General features: G+C 55.9%; 2 protein-coding genes across 2 annotated transcripts; both read right to left on the bottom strand.

Annotated features, from left to right (window-relative positions):
* Positions 1–1,296: 1,296 nt before the first annotated feature.
* Positions 1,297–8,716, bottom strand: LOC136010002 (uncharacterized). Its single transcript, XM_065670582.1, has 17 exons — positions 8,380–8,716; positions 7,848–8,210; positions 7,493–7,597; positions 6,946–7,014; positions 5,429–6,764; positions 5,184–5,299; positions 4,965–5,056; positions 4,699–4,813; positions 4,357–4,545; positions 3,965–4,087; positions 3,714–3,788; positions 3,220–3,384; positions 2,942–3,063; positions 2,562–2,627; positions 2,178–2,267; positions 1,752–1,905; positions 1,297–1,575 (listed from the first exon to the last, which is right to left on the bottom strand). Exons 2-17 carry the CDS (start codon positions 8,175–8,177, stop codon positions 1,315–1,317), a joined length of 3,408 nt encoding a protein of 1,135 aa, XP_065526654.1. The 5' UTR covers positions 8,178–8,210; positions 8,380–8,716; the 3' UTR covers positions 1,297–1,314.
* LOC136010003 (aryl hydrocarbon receptor-like) lies at positions 8,653–23,623 on the bottom strand. The gene is given in 12 exon segments (XM_065670583.1): positions 8,653–9,025; positions 9,475–9,641; positions 15,666–15,806; positions 17,918–18,044; positions 18,046–18,093; positions 18,095–18,532; positions 19,771–19,912; positions 20,795–20,904; positions 21,029–21,122; positions 21,125–21,174; positions 21,865–21,994; positions 23,602–23,623. Coding segments are annotated over 12 exon segments (1,842 nt in total).
* Between the last annotated feature and the right edge of the window lie 2,284 nt (positions 23,624–25,907).

Raw genomic sequence — 25,907 nt, forward strand, 5'->3', positions numbered from 1 at the left:
GGGTAACGGCTTAAAACATAAACAGGGGAACTTCAGATTGGATATAAGGAGGAAGTCCTTTCCTGTTAGGGTGGTGAGGCACTGGAATGGGTTGCCCAAGGAAGTCGTGAATGTTCCATCCCTGGCAGTGTTCAAGGCCAGGCCTGACGAAGCCTTGGGTGAGATGGTTTAGTGTGAGGTGTCCCTGCCCATGGCAGGGGGGTTGGAACTAGATGATCTTGAGGTCCTTTCCAACCCTAACTATTCTATGATTCGGGAAATACAGCCTGGGGCATTGAGCACAAACCTCTGTCTCATCTCTTGATACTCCACAGTAGCTCACTTCACCACAGGCATCTTACAGTCCCATAGACACCTGTGCTGGCATTCCTCTCACCTAACTATAGGTAACTGCTGTGTACGTTTCTACAGCTAAGCTTGATAGCAGGGCTTCCAGGACAGTTCAAGGGTCTACAGTCGTGGTTTGAAGACTGTTGGTTGTACGGTCCACACAGACAGTGAAGTCAACAGCACGGACTCTTAACAGCCACACACGTGGCTGGAGGACTACAGTGCTTTGGCTTCAATGGGACACGGTTTTAAGCTCTTATTCTGTAGACTTCTGAAGCCAGGGGAGTTGAACCCTAGCCTCAGAAGTCCACAAACCCTATTTCTGGTGGGAGTTCTCTCTCCCACGCCATTTGAGGCACTGAATCTCCACAGTCTTGGCTGGCCCCAGCTAGCTGATGTCAAGGCTTATTGATGAATTAAGGGCTAGGTATGATCTAAGCTGGATGTCAGAAGCAGTACAGCCACACATTGCCTTCCTTGACATAAACACCAAGGGAGCCAACTCTAGCATGAAGCCCTGAAGCCCCTTCCTGCGCTATGCTCTTTACCAAGACCACTGCAATACTCACAATCAAAAAACAAGGGCAACAATAAAGGCAAGTTCCCTGCTTTCAGCAGGGAGTTGAGAGCTGTCCCTCACCGTGTGCTGCCACCACCACCCTATTCCCACCCAGGTGCCAACTTGCTGTCGCCTTCAGCAGCAACCGAGCCTCCTCCTCCTCCTGCTGCACTGCCCAAGCTCCCCCAGCCCCACTCTGAGGCCACAGGCTCCCCTAGCAGGGGCCATCAGGGCCCCACAGGGCTCACGGAGGTGCCAGGGGGAGCACAGCAGCTCAGGTGGCTCAACCCCGGGGGTGAGGAGCAGGGGGGTGGCCAGGGGCTGTTTTCAGCTCCTTCAGTGACACGTGGCCACAGGCCAAGGGCAGATGCCAAGCCAGGGTCCCCCCACTCAGGCCACACAGGTGCTTTGCTGCGCATCACCCTTTATTGCTGCTGCTGGGAGCTACTTCCTCGCGCCTGCTGGGGTGCCCGGGCAATGGGATTCAGCCGGTGACCCGCAGGCCTGCCCGGCTGCCGCGTTGCTGCATCCATCCTGCGGGGCTGGAGGGGCGGGTGGGGCTGGTGTTCCTGGAGAAGGTGGCTGTGGGATGAGGCTGACCTTCGTTCCAGTGGGCCAGTGGTGCCTGGGGCCGAGGGGCAGGGGCCAGCCCTGCGGCTGTCCTGCCCCAACAGCTCTACCTTGTCCTGCTGGGGAGGAGGCAATGGGTTGGCTAAGGCATGGGGCTGAATTCAGCAGCCCCAAGCAACCCTCTGTACCCGTCTCTCCCGGGGAAACTGAGGCATGGATCCCCCCCAGATGCTCAGCATCACCCTCCCAACCTCAGTCACCCCCACCACATCCCTTCTTTCTTCATCCCTACCTTGCTGGGGAGCAGGGTGGATGGCTGGAGTGCCTGTGGGGTGCTGGGCTGGACAAGCGGGAGGCGCAGGCTGCGCTGCAGCGGGCCTGTGAGGGTATGCTGGCCCCCACACTGCCGTGGCACGGTGGGGTACCTGCATGCAGCCATCGGCTCCCTGCAGGATAGGGTATGGGAACACTCAGCACACAACTCAGCACGTGTGGCTTCAGCGCCACTGAGAGAGAGAGAGAGACGGGGCAGCACAGTGGCGAGGCTGTAAAACCCCCAGGCCTGGGGCAAGCCCAGCTGAGCCTCTGTGGCACATCTCTGCTCCCCTGCCCTGCCCAGGGAGCAGAGTCCTTGGCTCCGACGCAGGGAAGGACTCTCCCTTGCTGGGGCAGGGCCACCATGCAGCCCGGGGATGGGGATGGGTCCCGTGTCCCCTACCTGTGGGTTTGCTCCGTCTTCAGAACGGGCTGGGATCGTCCAGTGACGTGAGGGACCAGCGGTGGAAAGGGCGGGATGGGCGGGATAGGCCTGGGGAGGGCAAGAGCCGTCAGTGGGTGACAGGGGACAAATGACCCGCCCTGGCTCGTGGAAGACCCCCAAACCCCCCAGGCTTGTACCTCACGGCATCCCCTGCCTGCTACCCTCCAGGAGGGCTCCTAATCCTCCCGCTGACGGGCAGGCCTGTGGAGGGGGCTGGGCACGATCAGACCCTCGCAGGCAGACACCCCGAACCCCATGCCTGGTGTGGAGCACCACCAGCACCCATCCTCCCCCATCCCACCCATGCAGACTCCCAATGCGCCTGCGCTGGGCAGTACTCACGAGCCAGGCACCCGCATGCTGAGCTGCCTGTCACAAGACAGGCACTGGAAATCCACCAGCAGCTGCCTGGGGAGGGGAAAACAGGCTGCGTGAGCTGGGAAACCTGGTTTTCAGCCTGGTTTATCCCCCCCACCAACACCAACAAGGTCCCAGCCTACTGGCTGGTTCCAGAAGAAAGGGGATAGGATGAGGGAGAGTGGTTGGCTGTGGGCTCCCTCCTGGGAAAAAGCTCCACTTCATCTTAGGCACAGGAGAATTCCCAGAGCGGAGCCCAAGAACCTCCAGTGCCCTGGGAACCGCTGCCACAGGCACCGTGGCAACAGGGGATGCAGGCAAGGACAAAGCGGGAACAAGGCGAGTGCTGTCCCTCTTGCACTCACTTCCTAATCCCGGCTGCATCGTCAGCTTCCATTGGTGGTGCCATTTCCTTGAGCTGCTCAAGGCTGCTCTTCCAGTGTTCCTCCAGCTCTTGCTGGAATGGCCCCAGCTCCAGGCGATCCAGCTGCAGACACACACACTCCCTCAGCCAGCGGCTCCGGGACGGGACACTGCGTCCCCAGGGAAAAGCCAGGAGCAGGAATCCTCAGGAGGATGCTGCCTTGGGCCACCGAGCCCCGAAGGCGCCATTTTTGCGCGGTGGCGACGAGCCGCCCCTCACCTTGGAGGCCATCTCCTCCCGCAGCTGCTGCTGGACCTCGTGCAGCCCCTGCTCCTGGCCCGTCACCCGGCTCAGCACCTCCTGGTTTCTCTCCTTCAGCAGCTCCAGGCTGGCCTCAAATTGGGCGCGGCTGACTCTGCTTTCCAAGGCACCTTTGTCTGCTTTCTAGCAACAGGGAAAGGCAGGAGAACGGTGGGGAAAGGATGGAGGTGCAACAGCCAGGGTCAGCCCATTGCAGGGGCAGAGGCAAAAGCACTCCTGCAGGACCACTGTGCTCCTCCCACGACTGTGTGGTCCCACTCGCCCCACCACCCCCATGGGGTCGGTCCCACCAGCCCCAGGGACATGGGGGGAGACAGAGGGACCTGCAGCTGGGCTAGGAATCCTCCCTCCCCCAGGGCCAGCTCTGCCACCAAGCTCCCAGGGGGACAAGGGGCATTTGTCACCCTGCCCAGCACCCCCTTGGCTGCTGCTTAGGCCCCTTGAGGTCGTACCTCATCCATTCCCAGCTCCAGGTCCTCCTTGTCTGCCTTCTCCTTCTCCAGCCTCTCCACCGACTGCAACAGACCCTTCCAACACAGAAAGCATCCTATGACCTTGTGGCAGGAGCGCCCCTGCTTCTCCCCACACACAGAATCCTCTGGGAAAGGTACTCTTAAATCTCCACAGAGCAAATCGCCTATGGTCCCCAGCCTGGGCTCTGCCTGGAGGATGCTCTAAGCCCACGGGGGTTTCAGCCATCTACCTCGATATCTTTCTGCTGCTGGCGACTGTCATCCAGGAGGCTCCCCGTGACAGAGTTGAGCTGCTCATACTCCCCTTGCATCTGCAGGATGGCAGCCTGGATGCGCTTCAGCGCCTCTTCGTCCTGCTCCAGGGAGGAAAATAACCAGGTAGTGCCACGCAAGGTGGGGAGGCTGCCCCACAGGGACAGACCTGGCTTCCTGGGCCAGTGGCCACAGGCTCTCAGTGCCAGCAGGACATTTGCAGCACGCCTTGAATCTCCCTCTATGCTGCAGACCTCACAAGACAGGATGGGGGGGAGCACGGAACTCCCCCACATAGCACCGAAGCACAGAGAGCCGGGCATGGTTCTGGCAGCCCCCTCCCACGTCCCCCATGCTGCCATCTCCCTACCTGGCTCTTCCCTGGCAGCTGCCTCACCACCTTGCCCGTCTTCTTCCTCGACATGAGGGACTCCACCAGCCCCTGCAGCTTCTCATAGCGTCGCAGAAGCTTCCCCAAACGCGTGCTCGTGTCGCTGCTGCACATGGGGCATACTGCCTCCTCCTGCCCCGTGCTCTCCATCGCTCTCACCTCTTCCAGCTGCAGAAGGGGAAGAGGAATCACCTCTGAGACGGGACAGATGCAGCCAACAATCCCAGGTGCTGTGGAGGCTCCGTGGCCCCAGCCACCCACGGGATGGCCAGGACTACCTCAAAGAGCCAGCGGGGGGTGGGAGCTCCCCCCACGCCTCACCTGCTCCTGCTCCCCCTCGGCCGTCTGGCTCACCACCTGATCCAGTGCAGCCTTGCTTATTTGCTGCTGCTCTGACAGATCCTTCATGTCCCGCTTTTCCTCCTGCGGTGTGGACCTGGCCGGCGACACAGGGGCACAGGCAGGCTTAGTCTTCACAAGCTTACTTGCTCAGGGGGCGTCCCTCACTCCCCAGCATGGGATGCTCCCAGCCCTCCTGGGCTCCCCTGCAGCCCCACAGGGAACGAAACCCTCTCTTGTCCTTTTACCCTGAGAGCAGGCTGAGTTGGTCGCTCAGATCCATTTGCCAGCTGGCTCTGGCCGCCTCCAGTTTGCCAAGGGCGCTCTCCAGCTTCCTGATCTGGGAACGGCAGTGGGGGCAGAGTCAGGGCATGGCCCCTGTGTCACCCCAGCACAGGGGCTCTTCAGCTACCTCCTCCGTGCCCACCTCTCCCAGCATCCCTGCATCTCCCTCGGGGACTCCTTACCTTCCCCTTCTCTCCCTGCAGCTCCCTGGACAAGCCCTGCAGCTCCCTGGCCAGGCCCTGCACGGATGACACCTGGGCCTGGAGGTCACCCAGCGTGTTGGCAACGCTCTCCTGGCCTAGAAGAGCATGGTACAAGGGGACACACTGTCAGTGAAGGGCTCTCACCCTACGCGCCAGGCTCTGAGCACAACCAGCTCCACACCCAGCATTACAAATGGCCCCCACAAACCTCCCAGAGCTCCCACCTGCCTCCTGGAGGAGCAGGCGCAGCTTCTCCAGTTCAGTCCGCTCCAGCCTGCTGGCTTCTAGCTGGGCCACCTGCTCCTTCAGGGCAGCATAGAGGTGTCTGAGCTGCCCAATCTGCTTGACAGCCTCCACCGTCTCCGCGTAGCACCTGTAGGCATTGTGGTAGGCACTGCTGGAGCCCGAGGGCAAGGCCAGCTCTTGCACGTGGGACGTGGCCCTGGGATCAGCGTCGAGTGGGATCTCGAGTCCCTGGGCTGTTGGCAAGAGAGTCCCTGCTGCCAGGGCGCCGGCCCCGACAAGCTGTGTGCTGAGCTGCTCCCCTGAGGTGGTGGTCTGAGCGACGGTAGACTCTGGCTGTGTCCCCAGCCTGGTGGTCTGGGTGTCCGTGGACTCTGGCTGTGTCCCCAGGCTGGCGGTCTGAGTGGTGGCGGACTCCGGCTGCGTCCCCAGCCTGGTGGTCTGGGTGCCCGTGGACTCTGGCTCTGTTGGCTGGGTCCCCAGGCTGGTGGTCTGAGTGGTGGTGGACTCCGGCTGCGTCCCCAGACTGGTGGTCCGGGTGTCCATGGACTCTGGCTCTGTTGGCTGGGTCCCCAGGCTGGCGGTCTGAGTGGTGGTGGACTCCAGCTGCGTCCCCAGCCTGGTGGTCTGGGTGCCTGTGGACTCAGGCTCTCTTGGCTGGGTCCCCAGGCTGGTGGTCTGAGTGGTGGTGGACTCCGGCTGTGTCCCCAGACTGGTGGTCCGCGTGTCCATGGACTCTGGCTCTGTTGGCTGGGTCCCCAGGCTGGCGGTCTGAGTGGTGGTGGACTCCGGCTGCGTCCCCAGCCTGGTGGTCTGGGTGCCCGTGGACTCTGGCTCTGTTGGCTGGGTCCCCACGCTGGCGGTCTGAGTGGTGGTGGACTCCGGCTGCGTCCCCAGCCTGGTGGTCTGGGTGCCCGTGGACTCTGGCTCTGTTGGCTGGGTCCCCAGGCTGGTGGTCTGCACGTCCCCAGACGCTGTCTGCATCATTGCTCTGGTGCTAGCATCCCTCCTCCGATCTGAGGGAACGCCTGCCTGCTGCTCCGGAGCCGTTAGAGCTGCCCCTGAATCCTTCAGCCCCGCTGAGCTCTCTCTAGCTCCCGGCTCTGAGCTTGCCCCATGTGGGGTGTCCACATCTGAAGTGGGAGACTTGGTGGTGGCAGACAGGTCTTCTTCTTCCTGTTCTCCTCTGGGTCTTCCTCCATCTCTACCTCGTTCTCCTTTGCTGCCCACCAGGCAATCCTCCAGCACGTCCCAGTGCACCATGTTGCTGACCTCCTCCGGGTCCGGGTACAGGCCCAGCCTTTCCTTCAGCATTTGCTGGGGAAGGAAGAGATCAGCCATGTAGCCAGGGGCATGGGGGGGCCCACAGGAGCACTCCCCCTCCCACCCAGCACTGCTGGGGACCGTGCCCTAGTGCAGAGGGACCGCCTGCACTGGTCCCCCAGGGATGCAGCCATCTCCTGTCCTGCAGCAGGACCTGGCGTGCTCGTAACTGTACCACATCACTGGCCAGAGTCCTTGGGTTGCAGAGGCCTGGCAGCTGGCCGGCAGCATCCTGGCGGTTCCCCTAAAGTGGGGCGAGGAGAGGGACGGCAGTCAGGACACGGGAGCAGGACTGAACAGAAGCATCTGCAAATTAACTCGGGCACTAGACAGACGGACGCTGGGCAGGCTCGTGCCGGGGGCGCTGCTGCTGTATTGTACCAGTAGATCTTGACCCTCCTTCCCAGCACCCACGGTACTTTCACGGGTGTTTAGCTAAGAAGCGCCTCAGCGCCACTTGGGTGGACGCACACAGTTACCTCTGCCAGCAGCTTGAGCCGCAGGCAGCGCTGCCCATTTCTGCCCTCCCCGGGGCTCCAGGCAGGGTGGGGCTGAGCTCCCATGCTCCCCTCTTGGGGCACCCTTCCCACCCTTCCCTCCCAGTGCCCTTCACACTGGGTGACATCCGAGGCCGGAGGACAGGGTCCGCAGGGAGATGCGGGGTGATGCAGGGAGGGGAGCAGGAGGCCAGCTCCCTCCTGGGGACAGCAGCAGCAGCTCACCAAGCCAAGCGCCTCCTGGATCACGCGGATTTCGCCTTGCATGCGGGACTGCGCCTCCTTCATCTGGCTGATCTCCTCCAGGAGAGCCTGGTAGACAGCCGTGTCCTAGGAGAGGAGGGTGGCAGGCATGAGCCCCGCGGGAGGCTCCCTGCAGACCAGGAACTCGGTCCCCACCCTGCCCCAAGGGAAGCCATCACACAAAGCCGTGGCGGCAGGGCTGCATCCAGCCCTGCCTGCCCGCCCGCGCTGAGCTCCGCGCAGGAGCGCTGAAGCTGATGCCAAGGGCAAAGAGCCGCCCCTGGAGGAGGAGGCGCCTCAGCGGGGGAGCACCCGGGGGACTGGGGAGAGCCTCTACCTCAGAGCCGCTGCTCTCGTCGCCTTCCACCCTCTGCACCGGCTGCCCCACGTCGGCAGCCACATCAGCTTCGGAGCCGCCGGCGGTGGCCTGCAGCGGGTCCTTCGCAGGCAGCTGCTCACCCGCCTGCTGCGGCTGCTGCCCCGCGGCCGGGGTCCTTGCCCTGTCCCGCTCCGCAGGCTGCTCCAAGCCCCGGGGGGAGCGGTCCTGCAGGCCCAGGTGCCCCAGCATGGCCTGCAGCAGGTTGCGCAGCGCTCGGAAGTTCACGCTCTCGGCATCGGGCGCCGCGATGGCGGCGTCCAGCAACTGGCTCAAGCGGAGCAGAGCCATGGCTGCCGCTGTGGCCGACAACACGAGTCTGACCTGCTGGCGGGAGGAGAGACAGCGGGCAGCCGGCAGCCTGCCTCCTGCTCGTGCTCCTGCCCCCGCAGGGATGTGGCGGCCCCTTCCCCGCCGCCTCTGCCCCCTCCAGCCCCACCGCCGGCCCCCCTGGCCCCGCTCCCCGCGCCCCCCGCGCCCCCCGGCCCCGTACCTGCCGCAGCTGACTCTGCCCCCCGCCCTGCCGCGCCTCTTTACCGACCACCGCCGCCGCTCCTCGACGCGCATTGGCCGAGCCCGTTCTCGACCGCACAGAGGCCGGCGCTGACGAACACACCCGTTGCCGGGCGACGCCCCGCGGCCCTCTCCCGTCCCGCACTCGGAGCGCACGGGTGACTGTCCCGGGAGCGACCCCGCTTCCGCCAGCCCCTGCCCAGGGAAGCGGAGCGCCCCGGCAAGGCGAGCTGTGCTGCCGAGGGGGGCAGCGCTAGGCGGCGAGAGCAGGGCAGGTTTTCCTCTCTGCCTTAGGCGTGGCAGTGCTGGGGGGAAGGCTGCCGCTGACAGCATCACCGCACACGGTTTGGGCGCCTCGCCCCAGAGCAAAGAGCCGCACAAGCAGGAAAAAGCAGCGCAGACAGACACGAGCTTCCACACAGCCCGAGGAAGGAGAGGACTCCGACACATCTTGGAAGCAGAGTCCCCCGTCAGACAAGGACTGACAGAAAGAATCCTCAGGAACATCTTTCCCCGCAGAAACCTCCAGGTCCGAGCGTGCCGGAGAACCGACACCTCCCTCCCGCGGTGCGGCACTCGGAGAAGGAGGGTGGGCAAGCCGGAGGCGGAACTTGACAAGCCTCGCTCTTGTCAAAGAGATGAGAGATTCGTTTTCAGTCGTTAAAGGGAGATTTGCTCTGTGTCGTCGTCTTTCCCGAGCCGGGAGGATTGAATTCCAGGAGGGAGTAGGCATGAAGAGGTGGGGACAAGACGCACCGGGGCGGGAAGCTCACCCTCTTACGAGGGATCCTACGCCTTAGCTCCGGCAACTGGCAGAGCTTTAGGCTCAGGAGCTCCACAGACACCCCCGGGGACTAGTCGCGCTTTCTAGACAGCCCTCGGGGCTGGCAGAAGCTGCAAGACCCCTAAAGCAGCACGGGGCCGCCCCAGCACAGTCAGACAGCAGCAGCGAGGGAAGGACCTTGGGGCAGAAGGGAAAGCACCGAGGTTCAGTGCTGACAGGGTGGCAACCAAGGCCCACGCTGGGTCAGGCCAGGCAGATGCCGTGTCCTTGAGTCCACCAGCCCCAACCCACCGTCTCCCCGCAACCTTTGGGACCCAGTGAATGCAGGCTGCCAGTTTTCCCAGAGCAGGTAGGGATTTTGAGTCATCTCCTGGCTTCAGGTTAGCCAACTGCTTCTGGCTTCTAGTCAGGGTGAGGTGTGGAGCGAAGCCTGAGGAGAACTCAGGCTGTGGTGCTGACTACGACCCAGGGGACACCGGCTCAACCCTCTGGTCACTGGGGCTGTGATTCCACAGTTACGACCCAAACACAGCCCAGTAAAAGCAAGCCCGAGTGGCGCACTAGCAGGCGGCAAGCCCTGACCTTACTTCTGGCAGCTGTGTCAAGCAGCTGGGAGGAAAGAGCAGCGCTGCTCCCGTCTTGAACCCTGGCTGCCAGGATGAAAAGCATGGTCCAGTATTAGCTCAGAACAAGGGGGCTTGAACACATCTGCAAGAACTTCGTGCACTCCAGTGGATGCATTCCATAATCCTCTCAGCACAGGACTCTCTTCCTGCAACAGGCTGAATAGCCATGCTGTGCTCAGACACAGCGGCTGTTCGGAGGGGACAAGCTCCACAGGAAGCACCAAACCTGAGCATCCGACGCTTTGGCGGCAGGGTCAGGTCAGTGTTTTGGAGAGCACACCTGCAGATATTCTTCCAACTCCCCTTCCCCACAAAGACTCTGCCACAACTCAGCAGCCCCAGGCAACTCCACGAACGGTGCCTGGCGTTGAAGCGCGGACAAAGTGTTCGAGTGAGGACCAAGCCCCTCACGGGCCTTGCCCCTGCAGAACAAGAATGATGCAAAGCTCACAAAACAAAAAGGCCAGCACATAAACTAGCATCCCTGGCCTGGCTGGGAGACACATGTGAGCTTGTTTCCAGTGCCCTGACACGAGAGACTGAGTAGCCCTGCGAACAGGTTGCCCTAAGCTGCCCTTTCCAGATGCTCCCCCGACTTAGTTTGGATGAAAGCCGTTGCTCTGCTGTGCAAGAGAGGAGAGGGCACTCAGCCAGGAAGGGGCTGCTTCGCTCTGCCTGCAGCGAAACATCTGGCCGGCCGTGCAGGACCTGAAGGAAGCGTTCCCTTCTGTGCTCTCAGGCAAGTCAGTCAGAAAGGGAAACATGAAGTTTGTCTCCTCTTGCTGCCCACCCGTGGGACGGCAAGGAGCGCTCTCGATTCCCTTCTCAAACAACGCGCCAGCCCCTGGTTTAGCGCTTCAACAGCCCGACTCCGTTAACATGGAGTAGAAACACAGCCCCCAGGCTGCTCACGACACAAGCCACTGGGGTCAAAACCCTCCCAGACAGGAACGCAACAGCTCCAGAGATGTCAGGCCCTCCCTGGACGTTTTTTGGTACCCCTTGCCAAGCTCTATTAAAAAATACCCTTTAGGAAATTGTTTTGCCGAATTATTATTCCAAATAGAAGATTTACTACCTAGGGTCTCAGCACCTATTGCTCCATGACAATATCCGTTTTTGCTATAATTTTTATAATCATAATTACCCGACATATTGGTCCATTGTGTCCAAATATATTTCTTATAAAAGTTTACCCCGGTAGGTGCCGATCCCCCAAAATAAAAACATGACCCATTGCCTGCTAAGGCAGGAGAGCCCTAACTCCTGAGGGTCCCAAGGCATTGTGGCGTTTAAGGCATTAATGATCATTGCTCCAGCCATCCCTGTTTGATTCACTTCCCCATAACAGCAGGCTGCTTTGGTTTTTGGAACAGTACAATCATAAATTCTATGACATGTCTGATTAATGAAAGAGCCATTTAAAACCGTCCTGTCACTTATCCCATTGGTCCGGTCCGCCAGGCGCAGGTAAGGGATGCCGATTAAACAAGTACGAAAAGGGTCCCCAGGAGTGGCCATGGAGAGACAGAAGGATGACTGGTTCGTTTGATTTGCCCAGGTGATCCACATGTTCTCTCGTGGTTCTATGGTATGTAATGCTTGACCTATAGTCATAGCCATCATCCACCAACTTATAATTGAGGCTATTCTGAGGTTCCCTCAATCGGTGATTTCCGAGGTTTTACCCATCACGCTGGAATGCAACGAGGGCCTTGTCCTGTAATCAAACACATCTAGCCTCGACCAGTCATACAAACCTCAACTGGCCCCTTCCATTCTCCCGGTTTGAGATCGTTGTGTTGAACAAAAATCTTTTCCTTTTTTGTTAACCCTGATTTTAAGGCACTACCGTGAATTACCATGGGGGGTTCTTCCCTTTCTCCTGCCAGGCGTAAATAATTTAACACATACAATGCTTTTGCCAAGCGTTCACTAGGTGCTACACTGCTCTCCCCCGTTTTTTGTTTAAGCAGCAGGTTTTCAAGGGACTGGTGAGCCCGCTCAACAATTGCTTGTCCAGTGGGTGAATTAGGGACTCCGGTGAGATGTTTCACACCCCAAAGCGAGCAAAAGCGGTGAAACCTAGCAGAAGTGTAGGCTGGAGCATTGTCTGTTTTAAGAGATAGGGGTACACCTAAAACGCCGAAAGAGGCGTGAAGGTGTTTCACAACATGGTGAGAAGTTTCTCCAGTTTGAGCGATGGCCCAAATTGTCATGGAAAAAGTGCCGACCGAGACACGAACGTATTTTTGGCGTCCAAATTCTGGAACATGAGTGACATCCATTTGCCAAAGTTGTAGCGGTAAAATGCCTCGAGGATTTACTCCAGTACCAAGGCCAAAGCCTGTCTGTTGACATGCAGGACAAGAGTTTACAATTCCTTTTATTTCAGCAAGATTAGTCTGATCTGAAGTCACTTGAATCTTTATAACAGTGAACCCTACACACCATGTAGCCGGTCGGAATAATGGGGATTTAACAAAAGTGCCCAGTATACTTGTCCATTACCCATAGTCACACATAACAGAACAGATATCACAAAGATTTCTGTCATTGCCATTTCTTTATGTTGTCGAGTTCTGGGGCTTTATACGTTTCGCTGGCAGCCAGTACGGTCCTGTCGATTGCTGTACACAGCCGTATGCTTGACCCCATGTCAGCAATGGCACTGTTCCTTTCCACTCGTTATCATGCAGGTCTTTATATAGAACCCGTGGTTTGGGCAAGGAATTGTTCGTCATGTGGAGAAAATACTTGCATTCCCCCTTTTTTTTTGTTTTATATATCTTTTAGATGACCCTACTTGAGCAGGGGATTTGGACTAGATCAGACCTCCAACATATGCCAGCCACAGGCTGCTGGGCCTGCCCTTTTCTCCTGGATGGCTCTCTGATAACACGCGAGGCCATGCCTCACATCAAGGTCTGGCATGGCATGTGTCCCCACCGCTCCACACCTGCTGGGTTGCAGCCAACACTGGAGCTAAAGGTTCTTCTTGGTGGCAAACACAGAGGCCAACCCGGTCTTGCCCTTGACTGAGGTAGCGGGCATTTGGCCAACCTCAGTCCTTGCACCTTGCTGTCAATGCAGAGTTTCACCTGCTTCATCCAGTAACAAGTCACTACTATGGCAAAGCTCATACAGATTTACATTAGCAGAGTGACTATTACAGGGTGCAGCAGCATGTTGAAGATGCTGATGGCAGCGAGGGACTAGCCAAAGAAATTTCTTACCAGTGGAGTTCTCCCACCCTCTTAACTTCTTCCATGACCTGCTTTATAACACTACCGTCATATTAGAATCTTTCTAGCTTTTGCCTTAGCATTTTCTAGCAGCTCCTGCAAATTTGCATGCTCTAACATCTGTTTTGCAAGTGACAAACCCATACAATACAAGGTGTAGTTTCGTATTAGCAACTGGCTATTAAATACAGGTGCTTTTATACACAAAATCACAGCCTCTAATAATAGCTACTTTACAAGCACACTTATTCAAGCTGTTAATTTTCAGTTGCCTCCAAGGGATGCTTTGCAGTCATTCATTTTTCTCTGATTCTGCTTGGGGTATTCACGGTCGGCTCCTGTAGCTGAGGCATTGCGTTTTTCCACTCGTCTCTCCAACTCATAGCAAGGCTTGACAAACTTTGCAGGCAGCTGCCATGGACCTGTAGGTAGGAGGACACAAATATACCCCCTCTTCCGGGTTAGCAGTTTTTGAAAAGTAGACAGGTTAAAGTGTTTCCTTGAAGTAGAGGCATTCTGACGCAAAAGGAATGTAAAGCAGCTGCAGAAGTAAACTGCACGTTGTTAACAGTCAAGGAGTTTGCTGCATCATTAGCCTTTTCTTTTTCTTTCTCTGCCACCCTGATGCTGCTTAGGTGACGGCTGATAAAGCTTGTGGTTGCACAACTCCTCTCGCTTTTTCGGTTAGCAGTACTTGTTTCAAGCGATCTGTTCCTCCAAGTGCTGGATTCACCCTCGGGTTACTTTAAACACACTAAGCAAGGCTCCTACCATGCGCCCACTGTGTTGCAGGCGCTCCTTAGGCTTTGTCTGCGGTGTCTCTACAAACTGCCTCAATACTTCAATAGATGGAGAGGTTTGGTTTTTCTTTCTTGGGTTTTTTTTTTTTTTTTTTGCCTTTTTTTTTTTTTTGGTTTATTTTTTTCCCAAAGTTGTTCACCCTGCTTTGCATGGCTACAAACAGCGGCCTGCTCGGCAGCAGCTATAAATGACTGCCTACTCCGCAGCAGCTACAGCTGCCTGCCTGCTTCAGCAGCAACCATAAATACCTGCCAGCAACCGCACTTTCGCATTAACCCTTTCTTGCCTGAAATGTTAAACTGCTGCCTGTTAAAAACTTTTACATGAACCCGACAAGGCTCTGCCTCCCCCACATCGCATGAGGCTTGGGCTTTTATACTGACCAAGATGCACACTCATTCCGACACAGGTGGCCAGCCTACGTCAGAAGAAGTGGCCAGCAATACCTATAAAGGTTTCCAAGCGTCAGTAGAAACATAGACATATCTGCCAACTTCTAGTACACGAGTATCACAGAGAGACTGTATGGAATGAGTTGTATATGGGGCCCCAAGTCCACTGTCTGCCACAGTCCGCCCGATACCCTGATAAGAGCATACGAGAGACCTTCCCACCGCGGGTCTTGATCCAGCACCTACATCACAGGGAAAGCACACAATACATCTGCATCCCCCACCCATCTCGCTTCTCCCTCTACAGCTGCCCATTTATCATGAGGATCTGGGGGACAGAAATCAGACTCCTTTTCCAGATTGATAGGCCTTGGGTCAAAAGGATCATCTTCATCTCTGCCCTCAGTCTTCGCAGCCGCGGCAGCAACTGGCGGAGGTTCGGGGGGGGGGGGGGCGGCAATGGGTCCATGATTGGCTTTTTTTTTTTCCTTCACTTCAGGAGCTGTTGATTGTGATGGTTGGAGCGGGTTTACGATTTAGGCTTGTACCGGTGCCGGTCGGGGCACTGATATCGGGGAAAACAGCTCATTTGAAGCAGATTCTGTCCCAGAGGAATTCGGCGAAAGCGCAGCGAACGCAGACGCAGTGGCTGCCCTTTCACTTCTCATTTCTTCCGAAGTTTCTTTACTCAGTCGCCACAAGGCCGCTAATTTATGAACCTCCTTGGTTCCCTTGCTAATTTCTTCCCAGAAAGCGGATCCAATCTGGTCCCAGGTGTGTAGCTCAAAAGCTGCACCCATTCCCGAAATTAGCTCCCGGTCCTTGGCCCGTTTTAAAAGGGCTTTTAAGGTACCGTCATCATAGGTTAGTCCTCTCTTAGAAAGGATATGTTGGAGGAGCTTTACCACTGCCGCCTCTTCTTTCGACAGCGAGACTCCCATCTCCTCCCCGACCGCTCACCTGATCAGGGTGAGATTCCCTCTCTTCACGCTTCCTTTTCCGCGTGGATACCTCAGAGTGCACTCTGCTGTTTTCAGTTGCCGGGACGGCAACCCCTTCGGTCGCTTTTCTGCTCCCCTCCTATTCCAGCTGTCTTCTTCGCTCAGTCAAGCAACAGCAAGAGGGTCCCTGCTCGGGTGCTATTTGCGGAAGATCAACGGACAGCACGCTGATTAATGCAATCAGAAACTGACCTTTATTCACTTCAGGCAATTCCTTGTTTCTCATGGGAGAAAAGAAAGAACGGTTTACTCACGTCTGGGAGTCCTGAGGCTGGTGCCGACATTAAGGCGTTTTTTTAATTGGTGGAAGGCTCAAGTGGCTTCCTTTGTCCGCTGAAGATGCTTGTTGTGGTGCATATAGAGGCTTAACAATTAGTCCATGATGGGAGATTCACAATCTACACCATCCTGTCATACCGTCCAGGCCACACAGGCCCCTTCTGTCTGGGTAGCTATTAGGATGTACTGCAATAACTTCCCTTCTTCCGGTGGGGCTTCCCAGCACTCTAAGTCTTTTGAAAGTTGTTCTCCGAACAGGCTGGGACGGTTCTTAAATCCCTGAGGCAACACCGTCCACGTGAGCTGGATTTTGCGCCCACTCTTTGGGCTTTCCCATTCAAATGCAAAGATTTTCTGTCTGGCTTCGTGGAGAGGGAGGCAAAAAAAAGCATCCTTCAAATCTAGAACGGTAAACCAAGTTAGCTCTGATGTTAAGCATGTTAGCAAAGTGTATGAATTTGCTGCTACAGGGTAAGGATCCTCAGCTATTTTGTTAACAGCCCGTAAGTCCTGTACCACCTGGTATGACCCATCAGGTTTAGGAACAGGTAAAATAGGGGCCCACTGTGAGTGAAGACCACGGGCACACAAGGCTGTGTACCTGGGTGGCCACTGATCTCAGGATTGGGTCCACAGCATCGCATGGTCCAGATGTTGTGAAGCTCCTGCGTATTAGGAGAGACTTTACACTCCTTATATCTAATTAAAAGGAAACAATGTAGAAGATGGGGATGAAGATAAGGAAGAAGTTCTTCCCTGTGAGGGTGCTGAGGCGCTGGCACAGGGTGCCCACAGAAGCTGTGGCTGCCCCATCCTTGGCAGTGCTCAAGGCCAGCATGGACACAGGGGCTTGGAGCACCCTGCTCTAGTGGAAGGTGTCCCTGCCCACGTCAAGCGGTTGGAATTGGGTGATCTCAAGGTCCTTTCCAACCCAAACCATTCTGTGATTCAAACCACAGCACTTTAAAAAGTTAAACCAAAAGCGTCTCAGCTACTCCCCAGCTGTTCAAGTAGATAAATTTACACCCACTGTTAGAACTGTTCTACATGCAGCACCAGCCCACAACTCTCTTGTCACCCACCACAGGTACTACTCGGCACGGCTTTGGCACCAAGCCGCAGCCAGCAAAGAGGAAATGGGCCAGGAGTGAACAAACACCACCTCCCCATGTCCTCCTTCCTCTCTGTTTAATGCATGAACCATCAGCAAGCATTCTGCTCTACTGCTCCCAGCTCCAGACCCCATCTAGAATGGATGGTGCACGTAGGTGCTGAGGGCAAACACCAGGCTGAGCTTTCATAGCAATATTTACCTTGCTCTCTGCTGCCGTGGGGCCCTGGGAGACATCTGCTCCCAGCCTCTCTTATGCCAACAGGGGACCAGTGCTTTCAGCCTCACGGGTGCAGGCAGCATCAGATGTTACCTCTCCCATCGGGCCCTTTGCTTTCCTCCTGCCCCATGTGTGTGCCATTACAAGCACTAAATCTGTGCTCTCCACAGTTATAATCCAGGAGATCATGAACAGAACCCCAGTGCTCCCACCATCATGACCATCCCCTGTTGTGGTGAGGGGATGGTGCTTCAGAGGGCATATCACCTAGGCTCAGCTCCTCCTTGCCACCCATTTCCATCTCCCCATGCAAGGAGACTGTATTTCATCAAGGCATCCCACTGGACCATGGGTGGATTGAAGTAAGTCTTTGCTTGGGTTGTTCAAACATTAACCTGACTAACAATAAGCTCGCTACTCTAAGGTCTCCCCTCAAGGAGCCTTCTCTTCTCCAGGCTGAACCAGCCCAGCTCTCTCAGCCTGGCTCCAGAGCAGAGCTGCTCCAGCCCTCGGAATCCAGGAATCCTCTTGGATCCATACAGGTATCTCTGGCTGCCCACAAGCACACGGCAGAGCCAACAGCAGGGCCAGGCATGGAGGCAGAGCCATGTGCATGTGGCTTCTCCTTTGCTGCAGCTCACAGGAGACCTTTTGCTTCAGCCAGGTCCCTGCGCTGGACCAGTGCACTGAAAATCATTGCCATAAGGCCCAGGGGAGGACAAGCAGCAGCTGGTGTGAGGACGGGCATCAATTATGGATGTGCCGGTCTCCTTGGGGAGCAGGGGCAGCTCCTGCTGCAGAGGGATGGCTTTTCCTCTACGGACCTCAACAGAAACACAGCACTTGATGGAATGAAGCTGTGGTTGAGTAAAACCCAGCACCCTGGTAACAAACCCAGGCAGGCTACGGTGCTCCTTAGGTCACTTTAGCTGCTGGGAAGCTCTTGGGGCTGTGGAGGCAAGCAGCAAGGAAGAGTTAAAACCCATCCAGGTATTTGGTGATGGTGTGATTGCCCATGCAGCCAGGCTCAAGGATCCACCCTCACAGGGATGAGCTCACCACGTCACTGCAGGATGGGCTAAGATCAGGGTCCATATTAGGTCCCTTCCAACCCTTGGGATTCTGTAATTCTGTGACCATTACCATTCTCTCATCCAGCAGCAGGAGCTCCAGGTCCTCACCATTCCAGCGCCCCCAGCGCACTGAAGAGCCCAGTGTTGGAACAGTTCTCATCACATCAGAGCCAGTGAGTCCAGGGTGGCCAAGAGAGGGCCCTCCTGCTGCACATCCTCTTTGACGCTGTCCCCCCTTGAAGAAACCAGAGCAGCATCCGTACTCCAGGCACCTCTTCCTGCATCCAAGGGCACGTCCTGGAGGTGGTCCACAAAGCTACTGCTGGAGGAGGCGTTAGGAGCAGGACAGGAGGTGGACACCGGATTGGTCTGCTGCATCACAGCGCCCAGCGGAGAACTGGGGTCAATGCTGCTCCGATGGAAGTGCCCTTCATGGCTCTGGGAGGTCTTCTTGGACTGCCTCCATTTCCCTTTGCTCTGGAAAGGGTCAGGAAAGCCTGGGAGAGGGTCACAGCTTTGATACAAGAGTGCTTCTCCTGTCGCAAAGGTGAAGGGAAGATGCATGGACTGCTTCCGAAGGTGCTCTCCTCCTTCTTCATCTCTGCAAGGTGGGAAAGAAGAGGAGGCTGCAGATTGCATGTGCACAAACACACCCCTGCACTGGATAACAGTGATTCCTGCAAGCCAAAGCCCCTCTGCTGTAACAAAGCAGAACCACGCACATACACATCTACGTGTGCACTTATGTACAGATACACACATACATATCTCTACATATACACAGAAAAGCACATCATCTTCAGAACAACCACGAGGACAGTGAAGATGCAAAGGGTAACAGAGGTCTGCCAGGCACAAATCTCACACTAGACCTGCTCATCTGCGCTGCAGCCACCCAATAGGATAGGCACGTGATGCTGCTACCACTGGGCAGCCACAATGAGAGTGCTTATTGCTCCCACAGCCACCAGTCTCTCCAAGGTAAGTCTGGACCAGCGATGCTCCTGTCACTGCATGGAGCTTGGGGTGGCATGGTGTCCTGGGCTGAGCAGCAGCAGTCATTTTTCTCCTTCTTAGGAGCTAGTACAGTGCTGTGTTTTGATCTTTTGGCCTTGGAACAGTGCTGACAACGCCGATGTTTTCAGTTGCTGCTCGAATGTTTGGTCTGGCCAAGGACTTTCTGAGCCTCACGCTCTGCCAGGGAGGAGGGGAGGCCGGGAGGAAGCAGCGACAGGACACCTGACGCAAACTAGCCAAAGAGGTATTCCATACCACAGCACGTCATGCCCAGGATGTAACTTGGAGTGACCCGGAAGGGGTAGAGGGACTGCAGGGTTGGAGGAGGTATCAGTCGGTGCTTGGCTGGGGGGAGTGGGGTGAGTTATCGGTCGGCTGGTGTTGAGGTGTTGTATTCTTTCCTCTTGTTATTTCCTTTATCACTATTATTATTGGTGGTAGCAGTAGTGATTTGTGTTATACCTTAGTTACTGGGCTGTTCTTATCTCAACCCGTGGAAGTTGCATTCTTTTTGATTCTCCTCTCCGTCCCTCCAGGAGCAGGGGGAGGGCAAGAAGGGGGGGGAGTGAGTGGACGAGGTTTGTGGTTGGGTTTAAACCACGACACGTGGGACACTGGCGCATGGGTGTGAGGTGCAGGGCACTGCTCAGCGCTCTCCTGTACTCAGCCTTGCAGGGTGCAGATCTGGCTAAACAGCATCAAAGCACAGCACACTACAGCTGCCCCGTGTAGAGGCACAAGGAGCAATGGCGAGTCTAACATCCTGCATCCCAGAGCCCACACAGGGCAGCCTGTCCCCATCCTGACCAAGAGGGCACTTACAGGAGGGGTCTCTGTGTGACAATGATGGACTCGGGCTCCCCATTCCTATAGACGAGCTGCGCGTTGGCCTGCACCCACTTCCAGCCGTTCTCCTTGGTCAGCAGGCAGAGCACCGTGAGGCCTCTCTTGCCCATCTTCATCACTGTGGGAAGAGGTGCAGGCACTGAGGCTGTCACACACGGAATCATGGAACGGTTTGGGTTGGAAGGGACCTTAAAGCTCAACCAGCTCCAACCCCCTGCCACGGGCAGGGACACCTTCCACTAGAGCAGGGTGCTCCAAGCCCCTGTGTCCAACCTGGCCTTGAACACTGCCAGGGATGGGGCAGCCACAGCTTCTCGGGGCACCCTGTGCCTCAGCACCCTCATAGGGAACAGCTTCTGCCTTGTATCCAACCTGAACTTCCCCTGTTTCGGTTTGAACCCACCACCCCTTGTCCTGTCACTGCAGTCCCTGATGAAGAGTCCCTCTCCAGCATCCTCGTTGCCCCCTTCAGCCACTGAAAGCTGCTCTGAGGTCCCCACGCAGCTTCTCTTCTCCAGGCTGAACAGCCCCAGTGTTCTCAGCCTGGCTCCATACAGGAGCTGCTCCAGCCCCTGAGCATCCCCGTGGCCTCCTCTGAACTTGCTCCAACAGCTCCATGTGCTTCTTATGCTGAGGACACCAGAACCACACAGTGCTGCAAGGGGGGTCTCACCAGAGCACAGCAGAGGGGCAGGATCCCCTCCCTGAGCTGCTGCTCAACTGTGGGAGCGTAGCCCAGCACAGGACGGGTTCTGGGCTGTAAGTGCACACTGAAGCTCATCTTCAGTTTCTCACCAACCAACACCATCCCAGCTAAACACCCCTCACTCCCCCCAGGCTCCCTGCAGTGACAAGAGCATCCCAGCAAAGCATAACACAAAGCCTACTATGGGGAAAGAGCTGCCGGGCTCTACACAGCAGCCAAAGGAGCTGCCCATAGTCCCAGCCCCATGCATCAGCCTCGGAGGTGTGCACAAGCGAGCAGGAAAGGGCCTCTTACTCCTGTCATGGTTCTCAGCACAGTGCAGCATGTTGGCAGCATGGGCTAACTGGTATCCCATGCCACACATCCACAGCTCCGCCCTTTTACAGCCCAAAACCATCTTCCCCCTGCAAGAGACCAAGAACACACCAAGGTCAGGGGCAGAGCTGAGACATCACCCTGGCAGGCTCCATATGGAATGGCATGAAGGAAGCTTGCAGCATCACTCCTCCAGTCAGCTCTGCTGCTTACTTGGCAGCACACGCCAAGGGGGTGAAGTCCAGCTTGTGCTTCATCCTGAAGATAATGTCCTTGGTGCGGACCTGCAGGACGGATGGGGGCCGAACCTTCTGTTCTGCGCATATAGGAATTTCAGCCTGCCTTGGGGGTTTAAAGCCCAGCGAGAGAGAAGTTCAGTGTCACACAGAAAAGGGGATAGAGAGGGAAGAGAGGGATGAGAGCCGCACGGGAAGCATCATCTCCCCGCAGAGCTGAGGCACACCATCCCTTGTGACCTGCCACTGCAACTCCAGTGCTCCTGCTAAAATAAGACAGAGGACCAAAGGGATGCTGTGCTGAGCAACCCAGGGCTCAGAAACACAGCGGCTGCAGGACCCAGCACATGCTGCAGTGGCATCAGGGCTTTGCGCTTGAACTGAGCTGTACCCCATCACGGATCAGAGCATTGCTTCTGAACAAGGGGCAATCAGGCCTCTTTGCATTGAGTTTCCAGACTAGGGTGGGATGAGAGGTGGAAATAGGGTCCTTATAAAGACAGGAACCCCATTAACTTGCAGCACAAGGAAGGAGGGATAACACCACCTGCTTGGTCCTAAGACATGCCTTTAGCATCTAAACCCAGCCAAACACGGGCAGGAAAAGCACTCTTGTTCAAGATCCAGCATCTCTGACAGGAGCAGAACAAAACCCAAGGGCAGAAGTTGTAGGTGCAGCCTAAACGTAGAAACCCAACATCAATCCAGGTCCTTCAAAGCCAACTTCAATGCTTCAGCAGCAGCATGAGCCCCTCGGGGTGAGCCTGGACCCCTCTTCTGCTGTGAGGGGCACACCATGGGTCTGCACTCACCAGGAGGCCAGAGGAGTTATCCAGGAGGCAGCGCAAGCGGCACAGGGAGCTCCTTTCCAGAAAGGAGGAGTTTTCAGGGGGAACCTGATCCAGGTTATAGGCGACAACAGAAGAGTCGAGACCTTGCCCCACTATGGGAGACAGGACAAGGGGGAATGGCTTCAATCTGCCAGAGGGGAGATTGAGATGATATCTTAGATAATTCTATGTTCTCTGGGAACTGGTGCTCAAACAGGCTGAATGAGGCTGGACACCTTCCACCAGAGCTGATGCTCATAGGGACTGCACATCTCTCTCCAAGGACCCGTGGCCTATTTTGGGACAGAGACCCCATTCCCCCTAGCATCAGCAATACAGCTCCCTTCTGACAGGCTCAGCCCCATCCTTCAAAATCCCCATGCTGACTTATGGGATGAGATGAAAACATGGGTTTGCAAACCAAACAGCGACAAAGCCACCCCATCCTACACTGTTCTTGAGAGAACAAGTCATCTGCTCTGGGGCTTGCTCAGGTCCTCATGTACCTCAGGTACCAGGGGAGAGGCCTGGAGAAGGACCATGGTGCTGTCCGTGGGCAAGGAGCAAGGACAAGGAAGATGTTGCCTCTACTGCCTGCTCCATCACCCCCTGGTTTGAAGTGCCCAAGGGGCACATCATTGGAAGGGAACAGCGACAACAGAGAAGGTGAAAGCTTTCACCTAAGAGCTTGGGGTTTGAAACCAGAGTGGAAACATCCAAGCTGTGGGAAGCTGTTTTATTCCAAAGCAGGATTGAAAACAGGCTCAAGTCTGGTCCCTGGATGTGGGGGGAAACCATAGAATCTCTGACCATTCTGGGTGACCTCCAAGTACCTTTTTACCTTTTCCTTTGGCCAAACAAATGATCCAAGCCAAACTCACACCCAGCAACAACCTGCAGCAACGCACTCATCCAGCTTGCACAGCACCACCCTTCAAAGCACCACATGGCACCAAAAGGACCGAGCATCAGTGTTCAGGATAGAAGGGGATGCCTGCAGCCACATGCATCCAGGACACAGGGGAAGACCAAAAAACAGCTAGGAGGATTAGCCAGCTTAATAAATGGTTAAAAGGGTGGTGTCATAGTCAGGGGGTTGCGTGTATTGAACATGGGACTGAAGTTTGTAGGCCAGGTCTACTGGGGGCTGGTGGAGCTGGTCTGATGAAGGGGAAGAGCAGTTTTGGTAGGAGGCTTTCCAGACTGGTCAAGGAGGCTTTAAACAAGATGAGATGGGGGAGGGGGGCATCATTCCATCCCAACACACCCAGTCAGTTGCCAACACCTATAATAAATGCTCGGAGCAATGTAGATATATTCTAGCCTCTCCAGCCAATGAGCTACAAACACCCGTAGCATGGGGAACAAACAAGAGGAATTAGAGATGTGTGCACGTCTACGGGGGTATGATATAACAGGCATCACAGAAACATGGTGGGATGGCTGCTATGACTGGAGTGTTGGAATGGAAGGTTACAGGCTCTTTAGAAAAGACAGGCCCGGCAGATGCGGAGAGGGGGAGTTGCCCTTTATGTTAGGGATAGGCTGAAGAGTATGGAACTCTGTCTGAGGACAGGTGAGCAGGTAACAGGGAGTTTGTGGGTTAGGGTTAAAGGGAGAACAGCCGTGGGAGACATTACTGTGGGGATCTGTTACAGACCGCCTGATCGAGGAGAACCTGCGGAAGAAGCACTCTACAGACAGATAGGAAAAGCCTCACGCTCGCAGGCCCTTGACATCATGGGGGACTTCAACCACCGTTACATCTGCTGGAACGACAGTACTGCATGGCACAAGCAATCCAGGAGGTTCCTCGATTGTGTGGAAGACAACTTCCTTCTGCAAGTAATAGAGGAGCCGACAAGGAGAGGTGCCATACTTGACCTTGTGCTCACCAACAGGGAAGGGCTTGTTGAGAATGTGGTGCTCTGGGGCAGCCTTGGATGCAGTGATCACGAGATGGTCGAATTTGAGATCCCCAGGACAGTGAGAAGAGCGTGCAGCAAGCTCACTGACCTGGACTTCAAAAGAGCAGACTTTGGCCTCTTCAGGAACCTGCTTAGTAAGGTTCCATGGGATATAGCCCTGGAGGGCAGGGGGCCCGAGACTCTTGGTTGATATTCAAGGATCACCTGCTACAAGCTCAGGAGTGCTGCATCCCAACTAGAAGGAAGTGCGGCAGAAGGGCCAGGAGACCTCCTTGGATGGATACGGAGCTGCTGAGGAAAATTCAAAGGAAAAAAGAGGCTTATAAAAAGTGGAAGCAAGGACAGGTGGCCTGGGAAGAGTACAGGGATGTTGTCCGGGAAGCTAGGGACCAGGTCAGGAAGGCTAAGGCCCAGTTAGAATTAAACTGGGCCAGGGATGTTAAAGATAACAGGAAGGGATTCTACAGGTATGTAGCAAATAAAAAGCAGACTAGGGACAACATAGGCCCCCTGAGGAAGCTATCGGGAGAACTGGCTACACAGGATTTGGAGAAGGCTGAGGTTCTGAATTACTTCTTTGCCTCGGTCTTCACTGGCAAAGGCTCTGACCGCACCACCCAGTTCTTAGAAGGTAGACGCAGGGACTGTGAGAATGAAGACCTTGGGCCCACTGTAGGAGAGGATCTGGTTCGAGACCATCTTAAAAACCTGAACGTGCTCAAGTCCATGGGACCTGATGAAATCCATCTGCCGGTCCTGAAGGAGCTGGCGAATGAAGTTGCTAAGCCACTGGCCATCATATTTGAAAAATCATGGCAGTCAGGTGAAGTTTCCGATGACTGGAAAAAGGGAAATATAACCCCCATTGTCAAGAAGGGGAAAATGGAAGACCCGGGGAATTACAGACCAGTCAGTCTCACCTCTGTGCCTGGCAAAATCTTGGAGCACATTCTCCTGGAAGGCATCCTAAGGCACATGAAAAACAACAGGGTGCTTGGTGACAGCCAGCATGGCTTCACTAAGGGGAAATCCTGCCTGACCAATTTGGTGGCCTTCTATGATGGGGCTACAGAACCGATGGACAAGGGTAAAGCAGTTGATGTCATCTACCTGGACTTGTGCAAAGCATTCGACACTGTCCCACACGACACCCTAGTCTCTAAATTGGAGAGATATCAATTTGATGGACGGACTACTCGGTGGATAAAGAATTGGCTGGATGGCCGCACACGAAGAGGCCAATGGCTCAATGGCTGGCTGGAGACCAGTAACGAGGGGTGTCCCTCAGGGATCCGTGTTGGGACTGGTCTTGTTTAACATCTTTGTCGCACACATGGACAGTGGGATTGAGTGCGCCCTCAGCAAGTTTGCCGATGACACCAAGCTGTGTGGTTCGGTTGATATGCTGGAGGGAAGGGATGCCATCCAGAGGGACCTTGACACGCTTGTGAGGTGGGCTGATGCCAACCTTATGAAGTTCAACGATGACAAGTGCAAGGTCCTACACCTGAGTCGGAGCATTCCCAGGCACAGCTACAGGTTGGGCAGAGAAGAGATTCGGAGCGGCCCTGCAGAGAAGGACTTGGGGGTGTTGTTTGATGAGAAAATGAACATGGGCCGGCTTCAGTCTGCGCGCACAGCCCAGAAAGCCAACCGTATCCTGGGCTGCATCAAAAGGAGCGTGACCAGCAGGCTGAAGGAGGTGATCCTGCCCCTCTACTCTGCTCTTGGGAGACCTCACTTGCAGTATTGTGTGCAGTTCTGGTGTCCTCAACATAAAAAGGACATGGAACTGTTGGAACAAGCCCAGAGGAAGGCCACGAGGATGATCAGGGGACTGGAGCACCTCCCGTATGAAGATAGGCTGAGAAAGTTGGGGCTGTTCAGCCTGGAGAAGAGAAGGCTGCGTGGAGACCTCATAGCAGCCTTCCAGTATCCGAAGGGGGCCTATAGGGATGCTGGGGAGGGACTCTTCATCAGGGACTGTAGTGAAAGGACAAGGGGTAACGGCTTAAAACATAAACAGGGGAAGTTTAGATTGGATATAAGGAGGAAGTCCTTTCCTGTTAGGGTGGTGAGGCACTGGAATGGGTTGCCC

This window comes from Lathamus discolor, chromosome 3 (genome assembly GCF_037157495.1).
Source record: "Lathamus discolor isolate bLatDis1 chromosome 3, bLatDis1.hap1, whole genome shotgun sequence".
Taxonomy (NCBI): domain Eukaryota; kingdom Metazoa; phylum Chordata; class Aves; order Psittaciformes; family Psittacidae; genus Lathamus; species Lathamus discolor.